General features: G+C 67.0%; 3 protein-coding genes across 3 annotated transcripts; 1 reads left to right on the top strand and 2 right to left on the bottom strand.

Annotated features, from left to right (window-relative positions):
- Nucleotides 1–32: 32 nt before the first annotated feature.
- On the bottom strand, nt 33–24,748 carry FAM83H (family with sequence similarity 83 member H). The gene is made up of 6 exons (XM_040991672.1): nt 24,661–24,748; nt 22,645–23,100; nt 22,325–22,489; nt 22,122–22,246; nt 19,257–22,041; nt 33–63 (listed from the first exon to the last, which is right to left on the bottom strand). The coding sequence occupies exons 2-5, from the start codon at nt 23,083–23,085 to the stop codon at nt 19,269–19,271; spliced, it is 3,504 nt and encodes a 1,167-aa protein (XP_040847606.1). The 5' UTR covers nt 23,086–23,100; nt 24,661–24,748; the 3' UTR covers nt 33–63; nt 19,257–19,268.
- CCDC166 (coiled-coil domain containing 166) lies at nt 8,168–9,635 on the bottom strand. The gene is made up of 2 exons (XM_040991594.1): nt 9,195–9,635; nt 8,168–9,115 (listed from the first exon to the last, which is right to left on the bottom strand). Exons 1-2 carry the CDS (start codon nt 9,633–9,635, stop codon nt 8,168–8,170), a joined length of 1,389 nt encoding a protein of 462 aa, XP_040847528.1.
- Nucleotides 11,705–18,198, top strand: MAPK15 (mitogen-activated protein kinase 15). The gene is made up of 12 exons (XM_040991593.1): nt 11,705–11,773; nt 12,564–12,662; nt 14,574–14,603; nt 14,682–14,772; nt 15,980–16,110; nt 16,183–16,346; nt 16,445–16,584; nt 16,774–16,831; nt 17,060–17,197; nt 17,270–17,401; nt 17,457–17,634; nt 17,863–18,198. Exons 1-12 carry the CDS (start codon nt 11,705–11,707, stop codon nt 18,196–18,198), a joined length of 1,566 nt encoding a protein of 521 aa, XP_040847527.1.

Raw genomic sequence — 24,748 nt, 5'->3', positions numbered from 1 at the left:
TGGCCTCCCAGGAGCACAGAACGGTTCAGCCAGGAGGCCTGGCAGGTGGCGCCCTGGTCAGGGCTGAGCTGTTCACCTGAATGGGCGCCAGGACGGCCACTTCTGGTCGATAAACTGCGTGTGTACTCAAGCCCTCCTGAGCCTTCGCGGACAGCAGTGACCCCTGGAAGCCTCCTGAGCGGAGGCTTGGGCCGCACGCGGCCTCAGTGCCCTGACACAGAAGGCACCATGCTGGGCATTCCCACACCACGATCAGGAATGTGCCCTGGCCACCCAAGCAGCCCCCCTTTGTGCTTGCCTGCCGGGCCCGCTTCACCCCAGAGCCACCCAGGTCAGCGCCCAGAGGTCCCACGTGGTGGGACCTCTCCACTTCCCCACCCAGCTCGGTGTGTTCTGGAAGTGTCCTGTGGTGGGAGAGCTTGTGCGTGACCTGTCGCCTGGGGTAGAATGGGGTCTCCAATTTGGGCTCATAATAAAACAGTGGCAAGCATTGTACAAAGTGTCGACACGTGTGTTCATGCCTCGGGTCTGCTCTGGTGGCTGTGATGGACTACCCTACCGCCAGCAGGCTTGTGAGCAGAGCAGCCCCTCCCTGCAGTGTGACGGCCCGATCCCGCCAAGGCCATCCCTGCATGGGCCTTGCTGTGTGACTGGTCCCGCCAAGGCCATCCCTGCGTGGGCCTTGCCGTGTGACTGGTCCCGCCAAGGCCATCCCTGTGTGGACCCTGCAGGGTGACTGGTCCCGCCAAGGCCATCCCTGCGTGGGCCCTGCCGTGTGCCTGGTCCCACCAAGGCCATCCCTGCATGGACCCTGCCGTGTGACTGGTCCCGCCAAGGCCATCCCTGTGTGGGCAGTTCCTGCTGTGACCTGGTGCAGCAGCTGGTGACAGAGACTTGCTTTGCCTGCTTCTGAGCCCATCTGGTGTCTGACACGTCCTCCTGTTCTAATAAATGCCCCACCTCCTGGCACCAGCATTTCAGGATACACTCTTGGGATAGCATAAATGGCTCATTGTTCAAGTTTCAACTTTGTGAGTCAAATCCCATGTGTCCAGTTGTGCGGCCATGAACCAGTTACTCAGCGTCTACAAGCCGATTTCCCTGTGTTGAAAAAGGGAGGGGTTCACTTTGGAACCCAGGTTCCAGCTTGTCAGGAGCCCTGGGGCACCACAGGTCACTCTGGACAGTGTTTAGGTCCGTCAGTGGGGCTGGGCTGAGACGGCCCTGTCCCTCGGGGCCCGTGGTGCAGGAGGCAGATTCAGACAGGCCCCAATCGACTGCCTTCATCTCTTCCCTACCCCAGAAACAACGAACGCCAAGGTCCGCTGTGGGCGTCAGTGTCCTAGCTGTTTGACTTCCCATCCCAAGTCCTTGCGTCCCTGCACCCATGTGGGAGACCCGGAACTTCCTGGCTCCAGGTCAGGTTGTTTCTGGCATTGCAAGCACTTGGGGAGTACACCAGCGGATGGAAGATCTGCCTGCTTCTCTGTAAATCTGCCTTCCCAATAAAAATGAATGTGTCTTAAACACACACAGCTCATTGAAGTACGTACATTAATTTTGAAGCATTTATTTGAAAGGCAGAAAGAGATCTTCACTTGGCTTACTGCCCCAATGCTCATAACAGCTGGGGTGGCTCTGTCCACAGTTCTCCCACAGCGGTGCTGGTACCCAGCTACTGTACTGGGCACTCACATGAAGCAGGTTGGCGCCAAGTAGCCCTCATGGCTATGATGGGCTGGCTGCTCAGCCTTCCCTAGGAAGTAGTTTTAGCTTGAGAATTAGCATACGGCCCTGCATGGCATATGGCCATACTGTAAGATGCTCCTACACAACACAGGGTATTCCAATTACAGCACATCCTGCCAGCAATCTTTTGCCATCAAAATGTCACTGTATGCAATGTGGAGTCACTGTGTGCAGTGTGTGGAGTCACTGGGTGCAGTGTGCTGAGTCACTGGGCGCAGGGTGTGGAGTCACTGCAGTGTGTGGAGTCACTGGGTGCAGTGTGCTGAGTCACTGTGTGCAGTGCGTGGTGGCACTGTGTGCAGTGTGCTGAGTCACTGGGTGCAGTGTGCTGAGTCACTGTGTGCAGTGCGTGGTGTCACTGTGCAGTGTGCTGAGTCACTGTGTGCAGTGTGCTGAGTCACTGGGTGCAGTGTGTGGAGTCACTGGGTGCAGTGTGCGGTGTCACTGTGTGCAGTGTGGAGTCACTGTATTGTGCTGAGTCACTGGGTGCAGTGTGCGGTGTCACTGGGCGCAGGGTGTGGCGTCACTTGGGCTGGTGCAGGTGCTGCCCAGGTGCTCTTTCCGCGCAGCTGCTGGTGCTCTCTGTCACACAGCGTACCTGCTCCTTTCTCCGTCCTTGCTGAGTTGCATGGCATCTAAGCCATTAGGAGTTCTTTCTGAGTTTCAAATGTAAAATTCCAAATGTATATTACCATTCTTTCCTTTCAGTATTTGCTTTGCATTTTCATTTTTTAAGATTTATTTTTTGGGTCTGGTGCCATGGTCTAACAGCTAAAGTCCTTGCCTTGAACACGCCAGGATCCCATATGGGCACCGGTTCTAATCCCGGCAGCCCTGCTTCCCATCCAGCTCCCTGCTTGTGGCCTGGGAAACCAGTCGAGGACAGCCTAAACCCTTGGGACCCTGCACTCGCCTGGGAGACCTGGAAGAGGTTCCTGGCTCCTGGCTTTGGATTGGCGCAACACCAGCCGTTGCAGTCACTTGGGGAGTGAATCATTGGATGTAAGATCTTCCTCTCTGCCTCTACTTCTCTTTGTGTATCTGACTTTCTTTTCTTTTTTTTTTTTTTAGATTTATTTTTATTATTTATTTATTGGAAAGGCGGATATACAGAGAGGAGAGACAGAGAGGAAGATCTTCTGTCTGATGATTCACTCTCCAAGTGAGTGCAACGGCCGGTGCTTCGCCAATCCGAAACTAGGAGACTCTTCCGGGTCTCCTACGTGGGTGCAGGGTCCCAAAGCTTTGGGCCGTCCTCGACTGCTTTCCCGGGCCACAGGCAGGGAGCTGGAAGGGAAGTGGGGCTGCCGGGATAGAACCGGCGCCCATATGGGATCCCGGGCGTGCAAGGCGAGGACCTTAACCACTTGCGCCATCACGCTGGGCCCGTGTATCTGACTTTCTAATAAATATAGATAAATGAAAAGATTTTTAAAATTTTTTATTGGAAAATCACATATACAGAGAGGAGGAGAGACACAGAGGATCCTCCGACCGCTGGTTCACTCCCCAAATGGCTCCAACAGCCTGAGCTGAGCCGATCCAAAGCCAGGAGCCCGGAGCTTCTTGTGGGTCTCCCACGTGGGTGCAGGGTCCCAAGGCTTTGGGCCCTCTGAGCTGGATCCTGCTACCTCCTTACACTTGGTTCAAGTCCACCATGGAAAGTCCTTGTGCCCAGCCCCTGGTTCTTCACACACCATCCTCCCTGGCTGCCTTTTCCCCATGTCCTCAGCTCTCCTGTCGGTGAAACCAACTTTGTAGGTCAGCCTGTGGGAATACCTACTGATTCAGGAGGGCAACTGGCACCACTCCGAGCTGCATCGCTGGCGCCCACACAGCTCAGGTGCCCACCTGAGGACTAAATGAACCAGTGAACATGGCCCGTCCCTAGCAGTCGGCTTGTAAAGGGGATGAAATCCCGCCTGCATCGAGGGCCCGTGTTGGGTGAAGGAAGGCCAACTCCTGCGGCAAATTCCACGTGGCTACATGTCCACCCGCTCCAGCTGGGGAGGGCCCGGGCGGCTCCTGGCAGGATGGGAATGGATGCAACCTGGGCAGGCCAAGGAGAAGGTGAGGGATGCCAGGTGATCAGAGGGGCCCCGAGACCCCACCTGGGTGGAGCACAGACGCCCACGGGCATCTGTGGCTCCCAGAGTCTAACATGACCTGCCGCCCGGAGACCTGTTCTACTTGCTGGGTCACTCTGGGGACAGTGGGGGAGTGCCCCCTTCCCACCCCCCGGGGACAGGGACGCCCTGTGGTCCCCTCATGTCCTTTCAAGTTCCCCTTCCCACCGTTTCCGATGGCCCCGTGTTGTGGGCTTCTCCCCAAGGGGAGCCCCACTGCGGGCTGCACTCCCCACCAGGCGGCTCCAGTCTTGCACTGCCCAGGGTGTACACCCTAGGCAGGCGCCCTGGAGGGCAGCAGACACTGCTGGTGCTGCCCTGCTCTCTGCTGGCCAAGTCCCGCGGAGGATGGCGCCCAGCCACAGTAGCCGCCTTTGTGTGGGGACCATGGGACAGCAAGTGCGGCCCGTGAGGGGTACACACTGCCTCCACACAGAGCTCCCAGGTGGCGCTGTCCTCGGACTGGGGGACCCTCTGCTTCTGGGGTCCGTTCTTTCTAGCAGCAGGACCCCAACACTGCGGCTGTCGTGTGGTGCTGGCCGTGCCCTGGGACAGGTGAGTGGAGTCTTGAGGGGACTGAGGGGCAGCTGGGCCCCACCACGTGGCTCTGCTTACATAAAGTTTGGCTCACCTTAAGGCTTTAGTGCAAAGGAGAAGGACCCAGCACTGGCAGAGGGGCTAGCGGTGGCAGAGCCACAGTGCGGCTGCCGCGTGCCCTGGCTCGTCTTAGCTCATGGGTTGTTGTGATGTTGGTAAGCACGGACCGAAGCCCACAAGACCATCAAACTCTACAGGCACGAGGCCTCCTGAAGCTGCCCATGTAGCCGACAACACAAACAGTATGGGCATGAGTCACAGGTACCCGAAACCTGAGCCAGGACCCAGCACGCTCTAGTCCAGAGGGCTCGGTGGCTCTAGGGGGAGGAAAGCCCACCACGGGGCCCTCCCCTGGTGGTGGTGTTCAAGCCAAGTGCCCCCGGAAGGCCCACGGGGGCGCTGGGGGGCAGCACTCGTGTGCGGTCTCAGTGCCCTGTACTGGCAGCTCCAGGTGGGACTTGACACATGATCCAGAAGCTGGGCTGGGAGGGGCTGCCAAGGACAACCTGAGGACTGGAGAGTGAGCCCACCTGCTGGGCCCCTTCCCCATGTCCCTGACAGCAGGGCTGGCCATGCAGAAGCTCGGCTCTCCCACACCAGCATGGGGAGCCAAGTCCAGGGGCCACTTCCGGGGTGCATGGCAGTGGGAGCCAAAGTTGGGAGGCAGCTAGCCCAGGCCCCCCGGGGGTCCTGCAGGGTCCTGCTGGTGGGTCACAAGCGCTTGTTACAGTGTGGTTACATGCTGGCCCCTCCCTGGAAAGCCTGGCCAGGTGGCCTCGCTTCCAGGCACGCTTAGCGCACAAGGAAGGAGGCGGGAAAGATGAAACCAACAGACAAATTCATCTCCCTGTTCAGAGCCGGGCTTGGGAATTAACAGGGGAGGGGAGTGGTAAACGGAGCTTCCACGGGTGACCGCGAGTGACAGAGTGAGATGATCAGGAGGTCGTCATGGTCCTTGCCGGCAGCTGACAAGCATCTTTATGGTGGCAGAAGTCCGTGGAGGGCGGGAGCATGGCCTGGCAAGCGTGCTGTGCCAGCCTGTGTCGCCCCCAAGCGCCCCAGCTCTGGGTGCCCTGCGCTGGGCTGAGATCTGGCTCCCCACGCCCAGCACCTCCTGTGCCCTTAGCACGTGCTGGTCCTGATCCACCTGGCCAGGGAGCGCACAGCCCCTCCCCCGGGGCGCTCTTGCCGCGCCCTCCTCCCATACTCATTGTTGGCTTCTTTCTAGGTTTCTATATAAACATATAATAATATTACATATAATATGTATAGCATTTATTTTATTTTTGGTGATGTTTTTATAATTAAGGACGCACGCCCGTGTGGACCACCAGTCAGGGTGGGGAGGGGCAGGAATGCTTCCAATCTCCTTTTTTCTTTCTCTGTATGGAGGAAGTGGGGGTGGGGGAGGGCTGTGCCTGGCGCCTAGCTGCCTCAGTACCCGGGGATGGAGGACGGACCCTTGACGTCATCCCAGGGTCCCCGCTGTGGAGCATGTTCCCAGGGGACTGCTTAAGTAGCTTCAGTGGTTCTGAGATGTTGATTTCGTTGCTCCAAGGTTGAGGAAATCCTTCCAAGATCCCTTGGTTGACAGTCCACCCTGGAGTCTCCCCCGCCCGTGTCCTTGCTGTCAGAGCTCGGCTGGGAGGGTTGTCGGATTCTCTGCCCTCCATCCTCTGCCGTGGTACTAGATGTCCCCTGCGGTCACTTCCTCCAGGGGCATCTGGGCGTGGCGTCCACTGCCCAGGCTTCAGCACCCGAGGAGGTCTCCACAGTCAGACCCCAGAGCCTGTGATGTCCCCCGTGGTTGGAGCTCAGAGTCCAGTGGTCCAGTCAAGAGGTCCCCAAAGAACCTCATCAGAGGTGGCCCCAGAACTGACGCCTGAATGTGGCCACCAGTGCGGGGTCCGGCTCAGTCCGTCCCCCACCAGTCTACGCACACTGATGGTTGCAGTTGCTGGGCCAGTTCTGTCTGCAGCCCCATCTTATATGCAAACTAATGGATGCTACGGCCCAGCCCAGCTCTGCCCACCACGCCCCTGGCCCTCACACACATCAGCAGGAATGGCAGCCCAGTCAGGATGACTCAAGTAACACCCACCGGGCTCGCCCCATCCCTGCTTCCTGCGCATGCCGGTGTGTGCGGTAGACTGGTCCAGTCTGCCGCGTCCCATTAGGCTCCCGTTGGAACCTAGCTCAGCCTGACCAACCCCACTGTCCAGCCCACACCCATGCCAGCACTCTCTGGGGGTTTAAAATTATTTACTTGAAGAACAGAGTGACAGGGAAGAGATGGGGAGAGAATCTTCCATCTTGCGTTCACCTTCCGAAGGCCTGAGACAGCCAAGCTGAAGGGCCTCCAGCCAGGTCTTCCGCGGCAGCGGCCGGAGTCCCTGGCCTTCACCTGCCCCCAGGCGCCTGAGCAGGAGCCCAGGACCCTCTGATGTGGGAGGCCTGCCTCGCAGCATCCAGTCACAGCCAAGGACCTTGCTTTCCTGCATGGCCCTGTTGGCTGCTGCGCTCCGTGGTCCGTGTGGCTCTCGGAGTTGCCTCTGTGCTTGCACTGTCTCTCTGCTTTCCATCTGGCTCCCTGCTAATGTGCCTGGAAACGCACAGCCAATGAGCCACGTGGGAGACCTGGAAGAAGCGTTTGGCTCACCTTGGCTGTGCAGCCATCTGCTAAGCAAACCAGATGAGATCCTCTCTGCCTGCAGAACCGGTCCATGCATAGTCCCAGCCACTTGTCAACCACAGCAACGCAAGTTCCTACACAGTGTCCAGCCCAGGGGCCACCGCGGGGTTCACAGCTGCTGTGCCACCATGCCAGTGACCCTGCACCCTGACTTTTCCTGCACCCCGTTCTCCGCCTAAGCCTGTGTGCAGGGCCACGTCATGGAGCAGCTGTTCTCACCAAACATGGCACAGATCAGACCCCGTGCTGTGGTCTGCGAGAGGCACCAATTCATTTGAAAGTCAGAGGCTGGCCTAGGCCTGCTCACTCCCCCACAGCCCCCTTCTGCCCCAGTGCCTCGGCTGACTGCTCACTAGCCATGCGTGGAGAGTCATACCAACAACCCCACGCTCTCCTGACCCATCTAGCGAGGGCACAGCCCCTAGGAGGCCTGGTCAGGTGGCAGTGGGGGCGTGGGAGGCAGCACCTCCCTCCACTCATGAGCACCCCGCTTGGGGCATCGCCTGTCCAGCATGGCCTGGTGAGCCCAAGGGCCACCTCAGGTGGCTGCAGGGACCAGAGGAGCTGGGGTCAGGAGGGAGGTGCCCTGTACCGTTCTCAAAACTTCTCCAAGTCAAAAAATAATACCGGAGATTAAAATGAGCAGGGCTGCCCTGTGGTGCAGCACCCGCCAGCATCCTGCCACTCCACCCCCACCCCAGTACCATGCACCTGGGAGGGCAGTGGGGAATGGCCCAGTCACTGGGTCCCTGCGCCTACAGGGGAGATCCAATGGCACTCCTGGCTACCTGCTTCAGTTGGCCCAGCCTGTCCACACTCCCGCCCCCTCTGCATCGGGGCCTGCGGAACTCCGACTCCACGCCAAGGCCCGGAGGGACACAGCCGCAGGGAACGCTACACAGTGGCCAGACCTGTGCGGGAGTGCGGAGACCTTGGCTTTATTCAGGGCCGCAGCCTGCAGATCAGTCCTGTCGGCTGCCCGCTTGCCGGGCCCTCTGGCACCTCAGCCTTCCCCAGAGGCGGGGGCTTCGGCCGTGCCCTCCGAGGCCAATGTGTCCACTGAGTGTGAGCTGTGAAGCTCCGGGTCGCCGGGCAGGCCTAGGGACAGCTTGAGACTGGACTTGACAGCAGGGAACACGTCCGGCAGCACTACCCGCAGTGAGGAGGGGCCAGAACACAAGTCCTCCTGTGGCCGCATCACGGACGGGGGTCGGGAGCCGATGTGCAAAGGAGTCGCCGACGGGACCCGGGGCACCGCGAGCGACGGAGTCACGGACGGGGCCCTGGAGGCCGAGTGGGACAGGGTCCGTGGGCGCGACAACGTCAGGGACTGGTCCCGGGAGGCCGAGTGGGACAGGGTCCGTGGGCGCAACGGGGCCACAGATGGGTCTCTGGAGGCCTGGCGCGACGGCGCCGGGGACCGGGCCTGGGACACCGCGCGTGACTGAGTCCCAGCTTGATCCACAGACGGGGCGCGGGAGGCCGCGCACGACGGTCCTTTGGGGGTCGTGAGGGAGCCAGGGCGCGAGGCGACCTGCGGGGGTGGCTGCCAGAGCGGGGGCCCCTCGGGCCCCCTGCGCAGCCAGCCGTGCACGTCTGCCAGGTCGCACGTGTCCTCGTGCTCGCGCCGCAGCTGTGCACGCTGCTCGAGCAGCTGGCGCCGCATGTCGTGCAGCAGCTGGGCCCGTTGCAGCAGCCGCAGCAGCTCCTGTCGCAGGCGCCCGTTGTCCGCCTTGAGCAACTGCGTGTGCGCCACGAGCGCGCGCGCCGCCTCCCGCTCGGCGCGCCGGGTCAGGGACTGCACGCGCTGCCGCGCCTCGCGCTCCAGTCCCGCCTTGTCCTCCAGGAAGCGCCGTTTGACGCGGTGCAGCACCTGCGTGTGCTCCACCCGCATGTGCAGCAGCTCGCGCTCCAGGGCCCGGATCCGCGCCAGCTGCTCCAGTTGCAGCTCCTGTGGCGGGACACAGGTCAGCGCCCCACATGCCCGGCCTCTACCGCGCCCGCCCCGCCGCGGGCGCGCCCTCACTGGCCTTGTAGGGCTGCAGCTCCTGCACCTGCCGCGCCATCTGCGCCGCGCGCTCCTGCATCTCCAGCAGCTGTGTGCGCACCCCGTCCTCGCGCCCCTGGTACAGCGACGCCAGCTCGGCGCGCTGCCAGTGCACCTGTGCCAGGTCGACGCGGTTCTGCTCCTCCAGGCGCACGATGGCATTGGCGCAGCGCTGCGCGCGTGCACTCACATAACTGGCGTACAGCCGATTTTCTTCGCGCAGGCGCAGCGCCTCACGGTCCAGGAGGGCGTTCTCCTGCAGCACGTGGTCCACGCGCTGCTCACAGGCCTCCAGCTGCTCCGAGAGCAGCGAGTATTCACGTTGCAGATACTGCGCGCGCTCCGACAGCTGTGGCTCGCCACCTTCGCCCGCCGGGCCCAGCCGACGCCCAGTGCTCGGCCCGCGCTTCTTCTTGGGAGCCATGGGGCGGGGGCCCTAGGCTGCGTGACAAGGCCACTCCTGCTCCTCCCCGGCCCAGATAGCTCAGGTCCCAGGTCAAGGGGCGCTGGGTGCGAATCAAGAGTAAAGGGTCTCCAGGGTCAGGGGCCGCGTCGCCAACATTCACTCGTAGGATACCTGGGGGTCTTGGCCGCCCCACATGTTTGTTCCTCTGCAAGTCTCCGTGGAGACGGAACTCGGCACCCTCGGTACCCCACCCCCACCCCGTTCGGCAATTCCTTGGTGCCCCGAATACGCGGGACGCCCACTACCGGGCAAAGTGGGGTGTCTCCCCAAAGCTTCTGCTCACCCAGGATGCCTTGCTTTCCTGTAGGCGTCTTGGTTCTTGTGAGGGGGTGGGGCCAGGTCATCCGGGGACCCTGGCCCCACCCTGACGCTCTCATCCCGACATCCCAGTGGCTGTACAGTGAGGGGCTGCTCGGGGGTCAGTTTGCTGTAACCTTCAGGAGCAGAAGCTGTGAGGGACGGGGGGTGCACAGGTGGGGTGAGCCTGGAACCCCCAGCCTCTGTCCTCGGCTGCTGTCCCCCTACCCAGGCTGTGCCCGTCTGCCAGGGCGTGGGCAGATGAGACAACCAATCCTGGCGGGAAGCGGCCTGCTGGACAGGTGTGACCGGGGCCTCTGACAGCACGGCGGAGCATCCCTGCCCCGCTCGCTGCAAAAGTTCAGCTTGTGAACAAAAATATAAGTTCTCAGACTTCAGCCTTTAGAGGACTCCTCCCCAAGCAGCCTTCGCCCGTCGGTGTCAACACGAGGACTTCTAGGGGGTGGCGGCGGGCACCCGGGAGGCAGCAGAGATGGCTCACGTAGCTGGTCCCTGATGCCCACATGGGGGTCCCAGGGACGTCCAGCCTGGGCTGTTGTGGGCTGTGACCCCCTGCTGCACTGCCCGCTCCCTTTCTGCCTTTCAAATAAAGTGACACCAAGTAACACGCTTGAAACAATGAAAACACACAGATGTGCCTGGAGTGGAGGAGTGGCACCGGCTTCTTGCAGATGCTGGGAACCACTGGGGAAAGGCCACTGGCTCTCTCCCTCAGCCCCTCCAAGGCCTACTGCCCATCCCTGCACACCAGGACCAAGGTCACCACGTGGCCCGTGCCACAGCCCTCCCTCTGCCAAGGCTACTCCTGGACTGGGATGCCAGGTCCACACGCAGCTCCTGCCCCACAGCCTGACTATGCACCTTGGAGGGCCCGCCCCAGCCAGGACAAAGCCCAGCACCTGACAGTGGGCAGTGTCGAGGGTCAGCCCTGCTCCCTGCGGCTGCCCCGGCGTGGGCCTAGCTGCGGCGCGAGGCTCTCCTCGTCTGCTCAGGCCCAGCCCTCCGTACATGGCCAGCACAGGTGTGCTCAGCCAGGCGCCCTCGTTGCCCATTCCAATGGGCGCCCATGGCCATGTCAGGTGCGTGGGGAGGAGTGGCTGCCTGGGACCATAGTTACCGCTGTGTCAAGGGGACACTGTGCCATCCTTGGTGCCAACCGCATGCCTGGGTTTCAGCTCCTTTACTCAGAGAGCCCCTTTGCTGCTCAGCCCGCCTTCCATTTCTGCTGCCTCTGTTCTGAACCCTGCGCTTCTTCCTGCCCCTCTGGAGCCTCCCCACTTTCAGCTTGCGGAGGTGGATGCTGACAGCAAGCAGATGAAGGAGCAGGGCTCCGACTGCCCACACTGCGGCCTCCTCGCCCCCGGCCGCCCCAGGCCGGCTTCCTTGAGGCTTTTCCCAGTCCTCCTCCTCTGCCTTCCCCTCAAAGACGTGGCTTTCTCTGAGAGCCGGGCTTGTCCCAGGCCTCTTGCTCCAAGCAGCCGCAAGGGCTCTAAGGCCACACCCTGGGCTGGCCCGCCCTGCGCCGCTGGGAACCTGCGTCTCCAGCCCCAGTCCCCTTCTCCGATCGGGCAGCACCTAGGGGTGCGGGGCCCCCGCGCTAAGGAGCGGCCCCAGCCACGGCCCGGGAGGGGCTGGGCCACCGGGGCGCAGGCGCACCGCAGGCTGCGCTCCCGGGTCGCCGGGCAACGCGATGCAACAGTCGAGCCGCCATGTGCGCCGCCGAGGTGGACTCTCACATAGCTCAGAGATTCCGCATCAAGCGACGACTAGGAAAAGGGGTGAGCGCCAGGGAGGGCCCGGCGGAAGGGCTGCTTCAGGCTGCGGGCAGCACCGGACCCTGAGCCCTGACATCTACACTGAGCCCCGCAGCCTGTGCCCTGAGCCCCACAGCCTGTGCCCTGAGCCCCACAGCCTGTGCCCTGAACCCTGCAGCCTGTGCCCTGAGCCCCGCAGCCTGTGCCCTGAACCCCGCAGCCTGTGCCCTGAGCCCGCAGCCTGTGCCCTGAGCCCCGCAGCCTGTGCCCTGAGCCCCGCAGCCTGTGCCCTGAGCCCCACAGCCTGTGCCCTGAGCCCCACAGCCTGTGCCCTGAACCCTGCAGCCTGTGCCCTGAGCCCCGCAGCCTGTGCCCTGAACCCCGCAGCCTGTGCCCTGAGCCCGCAGCCTGTGCCCTGAGCCCCGCAGCCTGTGCCCTGAGCCCCGCAGCCTGTGCCCTGAGCCCCGCAGCTTGCCCTGAGCCCCGCAGCCTGTGCCGAGCCCCACAGCCTGCCCTGAACCTCGAAGCCTGTGCCCTGAGCCCCACAGCCTGTGGCCTGAACCCCGCAGCCTTCCCTGAGCCCTTTGGGCCTCGGTTCCCTTGTGGGGGTGATCTTTCCTGGTCCCCACGCGCGCCAGCCCTGCTTCCAGGGGCCAGCCTATAGGCCCGCCCTACTCTGTCGCAGAGTGGGGAAGGGTGTGGGGGTGTCCTCAGCCCTGCTTTGCCAGGGGCCTCCCCTAGGATGCATGTGCAGGTTGGGGGAAAGCGTTGTGGGCAGCAGGCAGGCCCATGCCCTAGCCGCAGGCACCCCCAGGCCTATGGCATCGTGTGGAGAGCAGTGGACCGCAAGACAGGCGAGGTGGTGGCCATTAAGAAGATCTTCGATGCCTTCAGGGATAAGACGGACGCGCAGGTAGGACAAGGGCAGGGTAGGGGAGGAGCGCGGGCGTGCCTTGTGCCAAGGGAGGCGGTCAGACGGCTGACCGGGGGCTGCAGCTGGCCTGGGGCCTGCTCCTAGCACAGCCCCACACGCACGCCTGCCGTCCCCGCACGCATGCCCTGCTCACATGCCTGCCCTCCGCCTCCCACGCCTCCCTCCTCCCAATCCTCCCCCCTCCCCCCCTCCCCCCCCTCCCCCCCCCTCCCCCCCCCCCCCCTACCCTCACCCCCCCCCCCCCCACCCCCCCCCTCCACCACCTCCCCCCCCCCCCCCCTCCCCCACCTCCCCCCTCCACACCTCCCCCCCTCCCACCCTCCCCCCTCACACCTCCCCCCCTCACCCCCCCCCTCCCCCCCCACCCCCCCCCTCCTCACACCTCCCCCCTCCCACCCCTCCCCCCCTCCCACCCTCCCCCCTCACACCTCCCCCCCTCTCCACCCCCCCCCTCCCCCCCCCCCCCCCCTCCCCCCCTCCCCCCCCCTCCCCCCCCCCCCCCTCCCCCCCCCCCCCCCCCTCCCCCCCCCCCCTCCCCCCCCCACCCCCCCCCCCACCCCCCCTCCCCCCCCCTCCCCCCCCCCCCCCTCCCCACCCCCCCCCTCCACCCCCCCCCCCCCCCCCACCCCCCCCCTCCCCCCCCCTCCCCCCCCCCCCCCCCCTCCCCCTCCCCCCCCCCCCTCCCCCCCCCCCCCCCCCCCTCCCCCCCCCCCCCCCCCCCCTCCCCCCCCCCCCCCCCCCCCCTCCCCCCCCCCCCCCCCCCCCCCCTCCCCCCCCCCCTCCCCCCCCCCCCCCCCCCCCCACCCCCCCCCCCCCACCTCCCCCCCCCCCCCCCCCTCCCCCCCCCCCCCCCCCCCCCTCCCCCCCCCCACCCCCCCCCCCTCCCACCTCCCCCCCCTCCACCCCCCCCCCCCACCCCCCTCCCCCCCCCCCCCCCTCCCCCCCCCCCCCCCCCCCTCCCCCCCCCCCCCCTCCCCCCCCCCCCACCCTCCCCCCCCCCACCCCCCCCCCCACCCCCCCCCCCCCCCCCCCCCTCCCCCCCCCCCTCCCCCCCCCCACCTCCCCCCCCCCCCCCCCCCTCCCCCCCCCCCACCCTCCCCCCCCCCCCCCCCCCTCCCCCCCTCCCCCCCCACCCCCCCCCCCACCCCCCCCCCTCCACCCCCCCCCCTCACCCCCCCCCTCCCACCCCCCCCCCCCCCCCCTCCCCCCCCCCACCCCCCCCCCCCCACCCCCCCCCCCACCCCCCCCTCCCCCCCCCCCCCCCCCCCCCCCCTCCCCCCCCCCCCCCCCCCCCACCCCCCCCCCCCCCCCCCCCCCCCACCCTCCCCCCTCTCACACCTCCCCGCTCACACCTCCCCTACTCTCACACCTCCCCTCCTCACACCTCCCCTCCTCACACCTCCCCCCTCACACCTCCCCTACTCTCACACCTCGCCCCCTCACACCTCCCCTCCTCACACCTCCCCCCCTCACACCTCCCCCCTCACACCTCCCCTCCTCTCACACCTCCCCTCCTCACACCTCCCCTCCTCACACCTCCCCCCCTCACACCTCCCCCCTCACACCTCCCCCCTCACACCTCCCCTACTCTCACACCTCCCCTCCTCTCACACCTCCCCCCCTCACACCTCGCCCCCTCACACCTCCCCCCTCACACCTCCCCTCCTCCCACACCTCCCCTCCTCCTCTCACACCTCCCCTTCTCTCACAACTCCCCTTCTCTCACGCCTCCCCTCCTCCCACGCCTCCCCTCCTCCCACACCTCCCCTCCTCCCACGCCTCCCCTTCTTTCACACCTCCCCTCCTCCCACGCCTGCCCATGTACTGCCACGCCCATATCTGTCTCTTGTACCTGTTCCCTCTTCTCACTCTTGGATCTGCTTTTTCCAGAGGACCTTCCGGGAGATCATGCTCCTTCAGGTCTGTGACCCAGGACCCCTGGGGCGGAGGGGGAAGCTGGACCAGGGTGGCCGTCCAGCAGGAGCTGACTCTTCCCAGGAGTTTGAGGGCCACCCCAACATTATCCGCCTCCTGGACGTGATCCGAGCACAGAATGACCAGGACATCTACCTGGTATTGGAATCTATGGGTGAGGCCATGCATCCATTTGCTGCCTGATCGTCATTGTCCTGTGGGCCTGCGGACACTGACCATCTTGGCTTCCCAAACCCCGCCTGCTGTACCAGGACACAGCTGCCCACTCCCCTATAGGGACACAGCTGCCCACTCCCCCATAGGGACACAGCTGCCCACTCCCCCATAGGGACACAGCTGCCCACTCCCCCATAAGGACACACCTGCCCACTCCCCCATAGGGACACACCTGCCCACTCCCCCATAGGGACACACCTGCCCACTCCCCCCATAGGGACACAGCTGCCCACTCCCCCATAGGGACACAGCTGCCCACTCCCCCATAGGGACACACCTGCTCACTCCCCCCATAGGGACACAGCTGCCCACTCCCACCATAGGGACACACCTGCCCACGCCCCCATAGGGACACACCTGCCCACTCCCACCATAGGGACACAGCTGCCCACTCCCCCATAGGGACACAGCTGCCCACTCCCACCATAGGGACACAGCTGCCCACTCCCCCATAGGGACACAGCTGCCCACTCCCCCCATAGGGACACAGCTGCCCACTCTCCCCATAGGGACACAGCTGCCCACTCCCCCCATAGGGACACAGCTGCCCACTCCCCCCATAGGGACTCAGCTGCCCACTCCCCCATAGGGACACACCTGCCCACTCCCCCCATAGGGACACACCTGCCCACTCCCCCATAGGGACACACCTGCCCACGCCCCCATAGGGACACACCTGCCCACTCCCCCCATAGGGACACAGCTGCCCACTCCCCCCATAGGGACACAGCTGCCCACTCTCCCCATAGAGACTCAGCTGCCCACTCCCCCATAGGGACACAGCTGCCCACTCCCCCCATAGGGACACACCTGCCCACGCCCCCATAGGGACACAGCTGCCCACTCCCCCATAGGGACACACCTGCCCACTCCCCCCATAGGGACACAGCTGCCCACTCCCCCCATAGGGACATAGCTGCCCACTCCCCCCATAGGGACACAGCTGCCCACTCCCCCATAGGGACACAGCTGCCCACTCTCCTATAGGGACATAGCTGCCCACTCCCCCATAGGGACACAGCTGCCCACTCCCCCATAGGGACACAGCTGCCCACTCCTCCCATAGGGACAGACCCGCCAGTTCTCTGAGTCCCCTGCCCACAGTTCTGGCTCCCACACTGCTGACCGGCGCTGGGCCTCCGCAGATACGGACCTGGGCACAGTGATCGCCAAGGGCTCATTGCTGCAGGACATGCACAAACGCTACATCTTCTACCAGCTGCTGCGGGCCACCCAGTCCCTCCACGCTGGCCGGGTCATCCACCGTGACCAGAAGGTTGGAGCCTGTGCAACTGCCCCCACCCACCCTCTCTGCCAAGCACACCCAGCGGTCTCCTCCTCCCCGCAGCCGTCCAACGTCCTGCTTGACGCCAACTGTTTAGTGAAGCTGTGTGACTTCGGCCTGGCCCGGCCCCTGGGTGGTGAGGCCGAGGGGCCTGGGGGCCAGGCCCTGACGGAGTACGTGGCCACGCGCTGGTACCGCGCCCCGGAGGTGCTGCTCTCCTCGCCCTGGTAATCCCGCCTTCCCCCGGTCCCTTGGGCCCCTGTGCAGGCGCGCATGTGCACTGGCCTGGCCTTGTCAGCGCCCCTGCCCATGCCCTGGTGTCCAGGTACACCCCGGGGGTGGATATGTGGAGCCTGGGCTGCATCCTGGGCGAGATGCTGCTGGGGAGGCCTCTGTTCCCGGGCACGTCCACGCTGCACCAGCTGGAACTCATCCTCCGGGCCATTCCACCGCCCACTGAGGCCGGTGAGCCTGCGGTAGGGCCCTGGGATGCCGGGGGAGGGCCACCCTGGCCCGCTGTGCCTGCTTTCTGTTGCCCTCATATGCTCAGCCAGTGGGCGTGCTGGTGGTCGGGGTGAGGGTCTCCAGACTTCCCTGGGGTTCTGAGCCTCTGACGGGGCAGTGCCAGCCCCTTCTCCCCCTTTGCCCCCTCAGACCTGCTGGCTCTAGGCTCCAGCTACAGCTCCTTGGTTCTGCATCACCTGGGCGCCCGGTGAGTGGGCACTGGGGGTGGCTGGTGCTGGCCTGTGCCAGCCGAGGGCCGCCCTGCTCTTCTGGCCTCAGTCCCCAGCTCAGAGTATGTGCCAGGAAAGTCGTTGCCCCCCTGCCCGGCCCGGGTTCTCGGGATCCACCCAGCCTGGGAAGTGGGGCGGGCCCAGGCTTGGGGCAGCGGGGGCGGCTGCCATCGCGCCCTGAGAGGACACGCAGGTGGCTGCCCCAGATCTCGGCAGGACCTGCACGCCCTCCTACCGCCCGACACTCCCGCGCAAGCGCTGGATCTCCTGCAGCGGCTGCTGGTATTCGCTCCGGACAAGCGACTGAGCGCTGCGCAGGCCCTGCGGCACCCCTACGTGCAGAGGTGCGGTGCGGAGCGGCGGGCTGGTGGCCACAGGCCCCCGCACCCCCGGCCTGCCTTTCCTGTTCCGTGCAGGTTCCACTGCCCCGGCCAGGAGTGGACGCGAGAGGCGGCCGTCCAGCTGCCAGCGCCCGGAGAGCTCCAGCTATCGGCGGCGGAGTACCGCGACCGCCTCTACCAGGTGCCCCCGCGCAGTGCACCTCGCGGGCACGGACGCCGCCTCCCGCACCCCGACCCGCACTGAGCGCCCCTCCTCCCGCAGATGCTTCTGCAGCGCAGACATCGCGGAAGAGGCCGGACACCCGAGGGCCCGGGCTGCGCGCCGCCAGGGACAGAGCGCAGGGCCTCGCGGGCTCGGCCTGCGCAGGAGCCCGCAACCCTGCTTCAAGGAGGCGGCCATGACGGCGAGCGCGGTGCGTGCTGCGGCCCTGGCTCCCGCGGTGCGGGGCTGGGGGACGGCGAGGCGCCAGGCTGACCCACGGCTCTGCCTACTCCCCCAGAAGCCCCCGGGCGGCGCCCGGCCCCGCGACTGCAACTCCCAGCCCCAGCGAGCGGACAGCGGCCATTGGAGGTGCCTTGCGCCCCGGCAGGGGTAAGTGGCGGGGCGGAGAGCTCGGGCGGCGCCTCCCAGCCCACGCCTTCCATGACGCTGCGGTTGCGCCTTCCAGGTGAGGCCAGGCGCGGGGGCACCGGCGCCTTCCCTGACCTCGGAGGCCACAGCCCAGGCAGCTAACCGCGTTCTGCTCCGTGATACCCGGACGCGGGCCTGCGGCCGGGGCCCTCGGCGCTCTCCCCCGGGCCGCCCACGGCCATCACTGTGCGCCCAGGTGCCTCTCCGCGAGGCCACGGAGCCTAGGCCGGGACGGAAGCAGTTTGGCGCGGCCGCCTCGCAGGGGGCGCAGGGCGCCGCCCGGGCCGCGCTCGGCGGCTACTCGCAGGCCTATGGGATCGTCTGCGGCTCGGCGCTGGCCCGCCTGCCCCTGCTCCCGGGGCCGCGCGCCTAGCCGCCTCCGCGGGAACAGAGGGGCCCAGCCCCCCCCCATCCGTCCTCCAATAAAGAGCCACCCGCTCGTGCCCTGCACCACCTTGCCCTCCGTGTGTGTGTTCTGGGGCTCCGAGCACGGCTCCCCTCAGAGCCCATGGTGCCCAGGCTGGCATGAGCCCAGCGTCCCCTGGCATCATCATGCACAGCCTGGAGCCGCTGCGGAGTCCTGCAGGGGTGAGGCCCTGTGTGTGACCTGAGACCAAGACGAAAAGGGATGGGACCAGGAACACTCATTGGTCTCCAAGACTCCATGACCCTCCATGCGGCTAGACCCAGGTGGAGACTGGCACGCGGGCCCTGCCATTGAGGGCACAGAGGGGGCAGGGTACCCTGCCAGCAGGTGCCAAGGTAGGCTGGCTCAGTGCTTCTCTTCCTGCGGATCCTGGAATGGCCACAGGTCAAAGGTTGCTGCGTCAGCAGCCGACAGGCAGCGTCTTGGAGGCTGGGTGGGGCGGCCCCGGGCCTCACCCTGAGCCACAGGGCTGACCCTGGCTGCTCCGGATGCCAACCTGCACTGAGTCAGCAAGGCGGATGGGAGTCATCCAGCTTGCCCAGTTCCAGGTACCTGCTGGGGCCATCCGTGCCCACCACTGGGGGAAGGCCCGGAGTGGGCACCACGTGCCCAGGGGCTGTCCAGGCTCTGGTGCGGCGCGAAGCATCAGGCCCAGCAGACGACCAGCCTCTCACATACATGGGGGCAGGGTGAGGAAGGGTCTGCTGGCCTGGGCCGCATCACGAGGCCAGGCTGCAGTCAGCTGCCCACGTCACCTTTATTGCACCCCGAACATCCACCACAGCCAAGCAGGAATCGCCAGCTCTGACTCTGCCGTCCCTATAAGGGGCATCTGAGTGGCATGAGCTGCCCAGACTCCGGCAGCTGGGGGGGGGGGGGAAGGAGGATCCCCCAGCGTTGGGGCGGTGAGGAGCCCTGAGCAGGTAAGCCCGGTGGGATGCGGAGGGGGTCCCTGAGGCAGCCCGGGTGGGGGAAAGGCACTGACTGTGGGCGTCCTCACCCACAGGGAGGTGTGGTCACTTCTTGCCTTTCAGCGTGCCCAGGATCTTGGGCATGAACTTGCCCACCTTGCTGTCCCTGGCGTCGTCCGCAGGGCCGTCCCCGGCCGCCGGGCCACCCGCCTCCTCCTTCCTGCAGAACACCTCGAAGCGGCTGTAGACGCGCTTCTCCTTGCGCATGCTCTCCATGCGGCGCAGCAGGCGGTCGCGCTCCTCGGCGCTGGCGGGCAGCGTGCGGCTCAGCCGGCCCTGCGTCCCCAGGCTGTCTGAGCGGAAGATGGCCGAGCATTTGTCCTTGTCGGACATGTCTGGGGCCAGGCCACTGGCGGTGGCGACCGCGACCGTGGCGGTTGGCCGGCTGAGCTCAGGGCTGCTGTGGGACACGCCAGGGCCCGGTGGGGCAGGTGTGCGGTGCTTCTGCCCGTGGGCGCTGATCTGCTCCAGGATGGCCTTGGTGTCATCACGCAGGTTGCTGCTATACAAGGCGTTGGCCGTGGCTGAGGCCGAAGCCATGCGTGTGCGCGAGCCCTTCTCCTCGCTGGCTGTGGCCTCGGTGCTGTCTCCCCTGCCCAGCGAGGGCCGCCGGGGGCTCTCAGGCTGCCCGTTCTCCTGCGGCATGGGGAAGCCCCTGGTCTCGTCCTCTGCGCGGCGCGGGTCACCGCCCTTCGAGCTCAGCAGCTGCCTGAAGCGCAGGGAACCCTTGTGCGGAGCTTCGACGGGGCTACCTGCTGCCTCCTCCGGGGGCCCGGGCTTCAGGGTCTCCCCGGGGAAGGTGAAGGTGAGGCTGCCCCGGCGCTCGGGCACCGGCGGCACGGGGCTGCCCCGGCGCTCGGGCACCGGCGGCACGGGGCTGCCCCGGCGCTCGGGCACCGGTGGCACGGGGCTGCCCCGGCGCTCCGGACAGGGGGAGGTGGGACTCGCCTTGGGCTCATTGAGCCCGGCGGTCGGGCTGCCTCTCCGGGTGGGGCTGCCCTTCCGCTCGGGGTAGGCCACTGTGGGGCTGACTTTGGGCTCCGTGGGGGGTAGCTGCTGCAGCCGTGTGGGCCCCTCCAGCGGCGGGGAGGTAGAACGGCCCTGGGCAGGCAGGAAGCGGAAGGAGAGGCGGTCGGCGCCCCCGCGACCCAGCGTGTCCAGCAGCTGCGTGGCCGTGGCCGCCGCAGCACCCGGCTGCCGCTCCGCCTCCTGGTGCAGCCGCTGCGCAAAAGAGTCGCGCAGGTCGAGCAAGCAGCTCTCCAGGCTGCGCCGCTCGCCCCCCGCGCCCCCCGCGCCCGTCGCCTCTTCCCGCCACGCCTGCGACACCACCGCCTTGCTGTGGCTGGAGATGGCGACAGTGGCCCCTGCCCCGCCCACCTCACGGGCAGGGCCCTTGTACTTCTCCAGCAGCTCGGCCACTTTGGCCGAGGCAGCCGAGCGCACGGCCTCGCCGCCGGGCCCCAGGCTCTCGCTGACCGTCTGCTCCTTGTGCAGCACCTGCACCTTCTCGGTGGCCCCGCCGGCGCCCTCGGCCTGCGCGGCGAAGATGAGCGAGGAGCGCAGCCTGGAGCTGCGCTGGATGAGCGGGTTCAGGCGCGAGCGGAAGGAGTCCTGCTTGGCCAGCGCCTCTTCGGGGCCCTCGCGCTCCGCCTGCTCGCCAGCGGCGCTGCCACCGCCGGGCGCCAGCCCCTTGGGCACCAAGGCTGCGGGCAAGCGGAAAGAGGGCGGGGGCGCGTCCCGGGCGCCGGGCGCCAGCACGTCCTCGTCGTAGTCGTCCACGTCCATGGGCGCGGGGAGGCCCTCCTCCCCGGCGCCGTCGCTGTGGCAGCCACTGAGGTACGAAGCCAGACGCCAGCGCCGCAGGCCAGCGCGCCCCTCGGGCCCGGCCCTGTGCTCCGGGTCCGCCTCGGCGGCGGGGGTCTCCGGGCCCTGCTTGGCTGCGGCCTGGCACTGGAACCGCTGGCTCAGATTGGGGCGCGCGGCCCCGCCGGGGTCCAGGGCACGCGGGCCCTGCCCCAAGGCCGGGTCAGAGCCATGGCGGACTTCCCGGGAGGCGCTGGACGGCACGTACTCCAGCCGCTGGTGCGTGTCCAGGCCGAGCTCCGGGAAGCGCGGTCCCGCGCCCAGCGCCGGGTCCTCGTGGTCGGCGAAGCCTGGGCGGCCGGAGCGAAGCTTCTCGAAGAGGCCCTGCGGGCGCGTGGGCGCCAGCTGCGGGTCCCACTGGTAGTGCTGCTGGTAGAGCTGGTCCCGCTGGAAGTGGCTGGTCTGGAAGCGGAAGTCGTCTCCATGGCTCAGGTAGGTCTGCCGCGACACCTGCCGCGCCGCCGCGAAGCTCTCCAGGGCCGCACCGTCGGCGAAGCTGTGCCGCTTGAAGGCGTCCATCTCCAGCTGCCGCGCCTGGAAGAAGCCCCGCGGGCCGCCCAGCTCGGCGCCAGGCCGCAGCCCCGCGTGTGGCTCCAGGGCTCCCCCGGGCATCCTGGGCTCCTCCCGCCGGAACGGCGACAGAAAGTGCCGGTCGGGGTCCAGGAAGGAGGGGAAGCCCAGGCCCTCGTCGCGGGGCGGCGGGAACAGGAGGTGCGCGCGCTTAGGGAAGGAGAAGGGGGTGGGGGCTCCGAGCCCGGGGACGCCCACCAGAGGCCCAGCCCCGGCATAGGGGGCCAGGGCGTAGGCGTCCATTCGGGCCAGCGCCCCGGCCGACGGCACCAGTGGCTCCGACTGCGCAAAGAGGATACGGAACTCCTCGTCGAAGCTGGACACTAGCTCGCCCTGGAACACGTGTGCCAGGCTGCGGTGCAGCTTCTCGAAGGACCACATGAAGCTGCGGGAGAAGGGGCGGACCGTTGGAGGGGCAGGCGAGGGGAGGGCGGGGCTGGGGCTGCCCGGCCACGCCCCGGGCACCTGTAGCTGCCGCTCATGACCACGGCGCAGTCCACCAGCAGGAACTTCTCCTTCACGTGTCCCTGGAAGGACTTCCCAGTGCGGCAGTAGTAGGTGGGGCCGGCCACGGTGCGCACACGCAGGAACTGGGGTGAGAGCAGGAGTCAAGGCGCGCCCAGGCTCCTCCCCGCTGGCCACCTGCTCAGCTCCCTGCCCCCACTCACGTCCACGTGGTGCAGGTTCACGCGACACTTCTCCGCCATGTCCAGAAAGTGCTGTGCGTTCATCTGGTCCAGCAGGATGTAGACGGGCACGCGGCGCGCTGCCGCCTCCAGCACCTCGCTCAGCAGGTCCACGTCGGTGAACATGTCCATGACCACGGCCACCACCTGCGGGTGGTCAGGACCCACAGACAACTCCCTCTCAGTCCACGTGCCCTCCCGGCCTAACCACCCACAACCCTGAGGCCAGGGGTGGCCGCCAGCAGGCGTCAGCCTGGCCAGCGGGCGCCCTCCCTGCCCCAGCCCCACCCCTGGCCACACACCTGCTGAGCCGAGCGGATCATCCTGCGGGCCTCGTCCTTGATGCTGGGACTGTCCGGCGGTGGCGGCTGCACTAGCGTGGTCACCTCAGTGCCCTGGTAGCCGAAGGTCAGGGGCCAGCCCAGGTCCAGCTCGGGCACGGCCTGGTCTGAGTTCACGGGCCAGTAAGTGCCCGAGGAGCCGTCCATGTCGGGAGCGCTGCCCTCAGGGGCGTCTCGGGCCAAGTGCTGTGGGGGGCGCAGGTGGCGAGTCACATGGTCCAGCTCTTCGGGGCATAGGAAGTCGGGGGCCCCCTCCGCAGCCAAGAAGCGGTGGTAGGCTTCCGGCCCGCCCTCGGCCAGCGCGTCCACTGCCAGGCGGTAGTATTCCTTGTAGTGTGGCGGCAGGTACCCCGGGGCCAGTGGGTTGTCCCCCTGGGAGGAACTCTGGGAGCGACGCGCCATGTTAGGGCCAGGGACCTGCAGAGGTGGGGACACAAGTTAGACGCCCACCAGCACGCTCAGGCCTTCTCGCTGGCAAGCCAGGGACCAGCACCTGCACGGTACAGGCTGGGAGGCCAGCTGGGCACCTGGCAGCCCTAAGCCCCTCCCACAGCACCCCCAGCCCTGTTCCCTCCTTCCTAGGGTCTTCACCCTGCCCCCAGCGCCCTGCCCTCCTGCAGCTGGGCTCGGCTTCCACCCCGCCACGCCCTGGGGCAGTGTGTGAGCGCTTTCCTCTGGTCGTCGTCATCCGGCTCCACCCAGGATGAAGCTGTTTGCCCGTGGCCTTGGCGCTCCTGGTGAGCCCTACCCCCACCCAAGGTGGGCCCTGGCAGCTCTCACCAGGGCGCTGACCACTGTGCTGCCAGGTGCCCGCTGGCCTCTGCCCACTGCTGTCCCATAGCTCCTCTAAGCCTGCCTGGTGGAGGACCCCAGCTCCCGCAGGGCTGAGGTTCTGCCGGGAGGTGTGCCCGAGGGGAGCTGGCCTGGGACACCAGGTGGGACTGGCTGCTGGCACTGCCAGCAGACACTTCCCCCTCAGCAGCCTGCTAGCCTGGACAGCCGCAGGCAATCACTGGGCAGAGTGGAGGTGGGGGGACTCGGGGCTGCCTCCAGGAACCCGTGGATCCAATCCAATTGTCCCGGAAGCTGTTGGGGCACTTCCTTGTGAGCAGGCCGTGCTGGACAAGGGGCAGGAGCCGCTTGGGGCGGGGTCCCAGGCTCAGGCCCCAGGGTGTCCGACGGGCGCTGCCCAGCACCTCCAGGGATGACACCCTGCTTCCCCTGACTCCACCGGAAGGGGAGGGGGCAACGGGACACCCCAACGGCTGCGTGTGGCAGCACTGTACCTCCCACCCTGCTCTGCTCCCCTCCAAGGGCCCCATGCGGACCCCAAGCGGGGCGGGGGGGCGCACCATACCCCGACCCTGTACCCCAACCCTGCCCCGGAGCAGCTGCTGACCCCTGCCGGAGGCGGCCTCGCCTGGAGTCCCGGGCCCTAAGTTCTGCCCACCGGCGGCAACAGGACTGAGAATCTTGCGAGAAAATTCCCCAGCTCTGACACAAAGTCAAAAGGGGGAGCCGAGGGTGCGGCCCTGACGGCGAGGAAGGTGGGGTGGGGTTCGCGGGCCGGAAGTGGACGAGTTCACCTCGCGGGACGCGCACCGCAAGACTCCATGGGTCGGCGTGCCCAGGAAGTCGGTGGCGGCGCGGTCAGGTGTCCTGTCTGCCCACTCCTACCCGGGGACGCGAGGGCGAGGAGCAGGGGGCCTCGATGGGGGCCAGGGCGCGGCGTCCCCGGCCCCCTGCCCGGGCTCCAGCGGGGGGCCCTCTCCAGCTGGTCGGAGGGCGCGCCCGCCCACGGCCCGCACCTCGCCGCCCCGCGCTCCCCGGTCCCCGCCGGGGCCCTTGTCCCTCGAGGCCGCCGCCCGGCCCCTCGCTGGCCCCTGGTCCCCCCAGGCCCGGCCTCGCGGGGGGCTCCGGGCCCGGAGGCCGCCCCCCGCCGGCGCGCCCCGCGCGAGCCCAGGGAGGGGGCCCTACCTGGCCAGGTGTGCGGGGTCTCGGCGCAGGGGCAGCAGCAGCCGACCGCCGCCCAGCGGCCTCGCGGTCCGGTCGGTCCGGCAGCCAC

The sequence above is a fragment of the Ochotona curzoniae genome, unplaced genomic scaffold, assembly GCF_017591425.1.
Source record: "Ochotona curzoniae isolate NIBS_2020 unplaced genomic scaffold, NIBS_Ocur_1.0 contig_65, whole genome shotgun sequence".
Classification (NCBI taxonomy): Eukaryota; Metazoa; Chordata; class Mammalia; order Lagomorpha; family Ochotonidae; genus Ochotona; species Ochotona curzoniae.
This window is presented reverse-complemented; position numbering and strand designations above follow the sequence as displayed.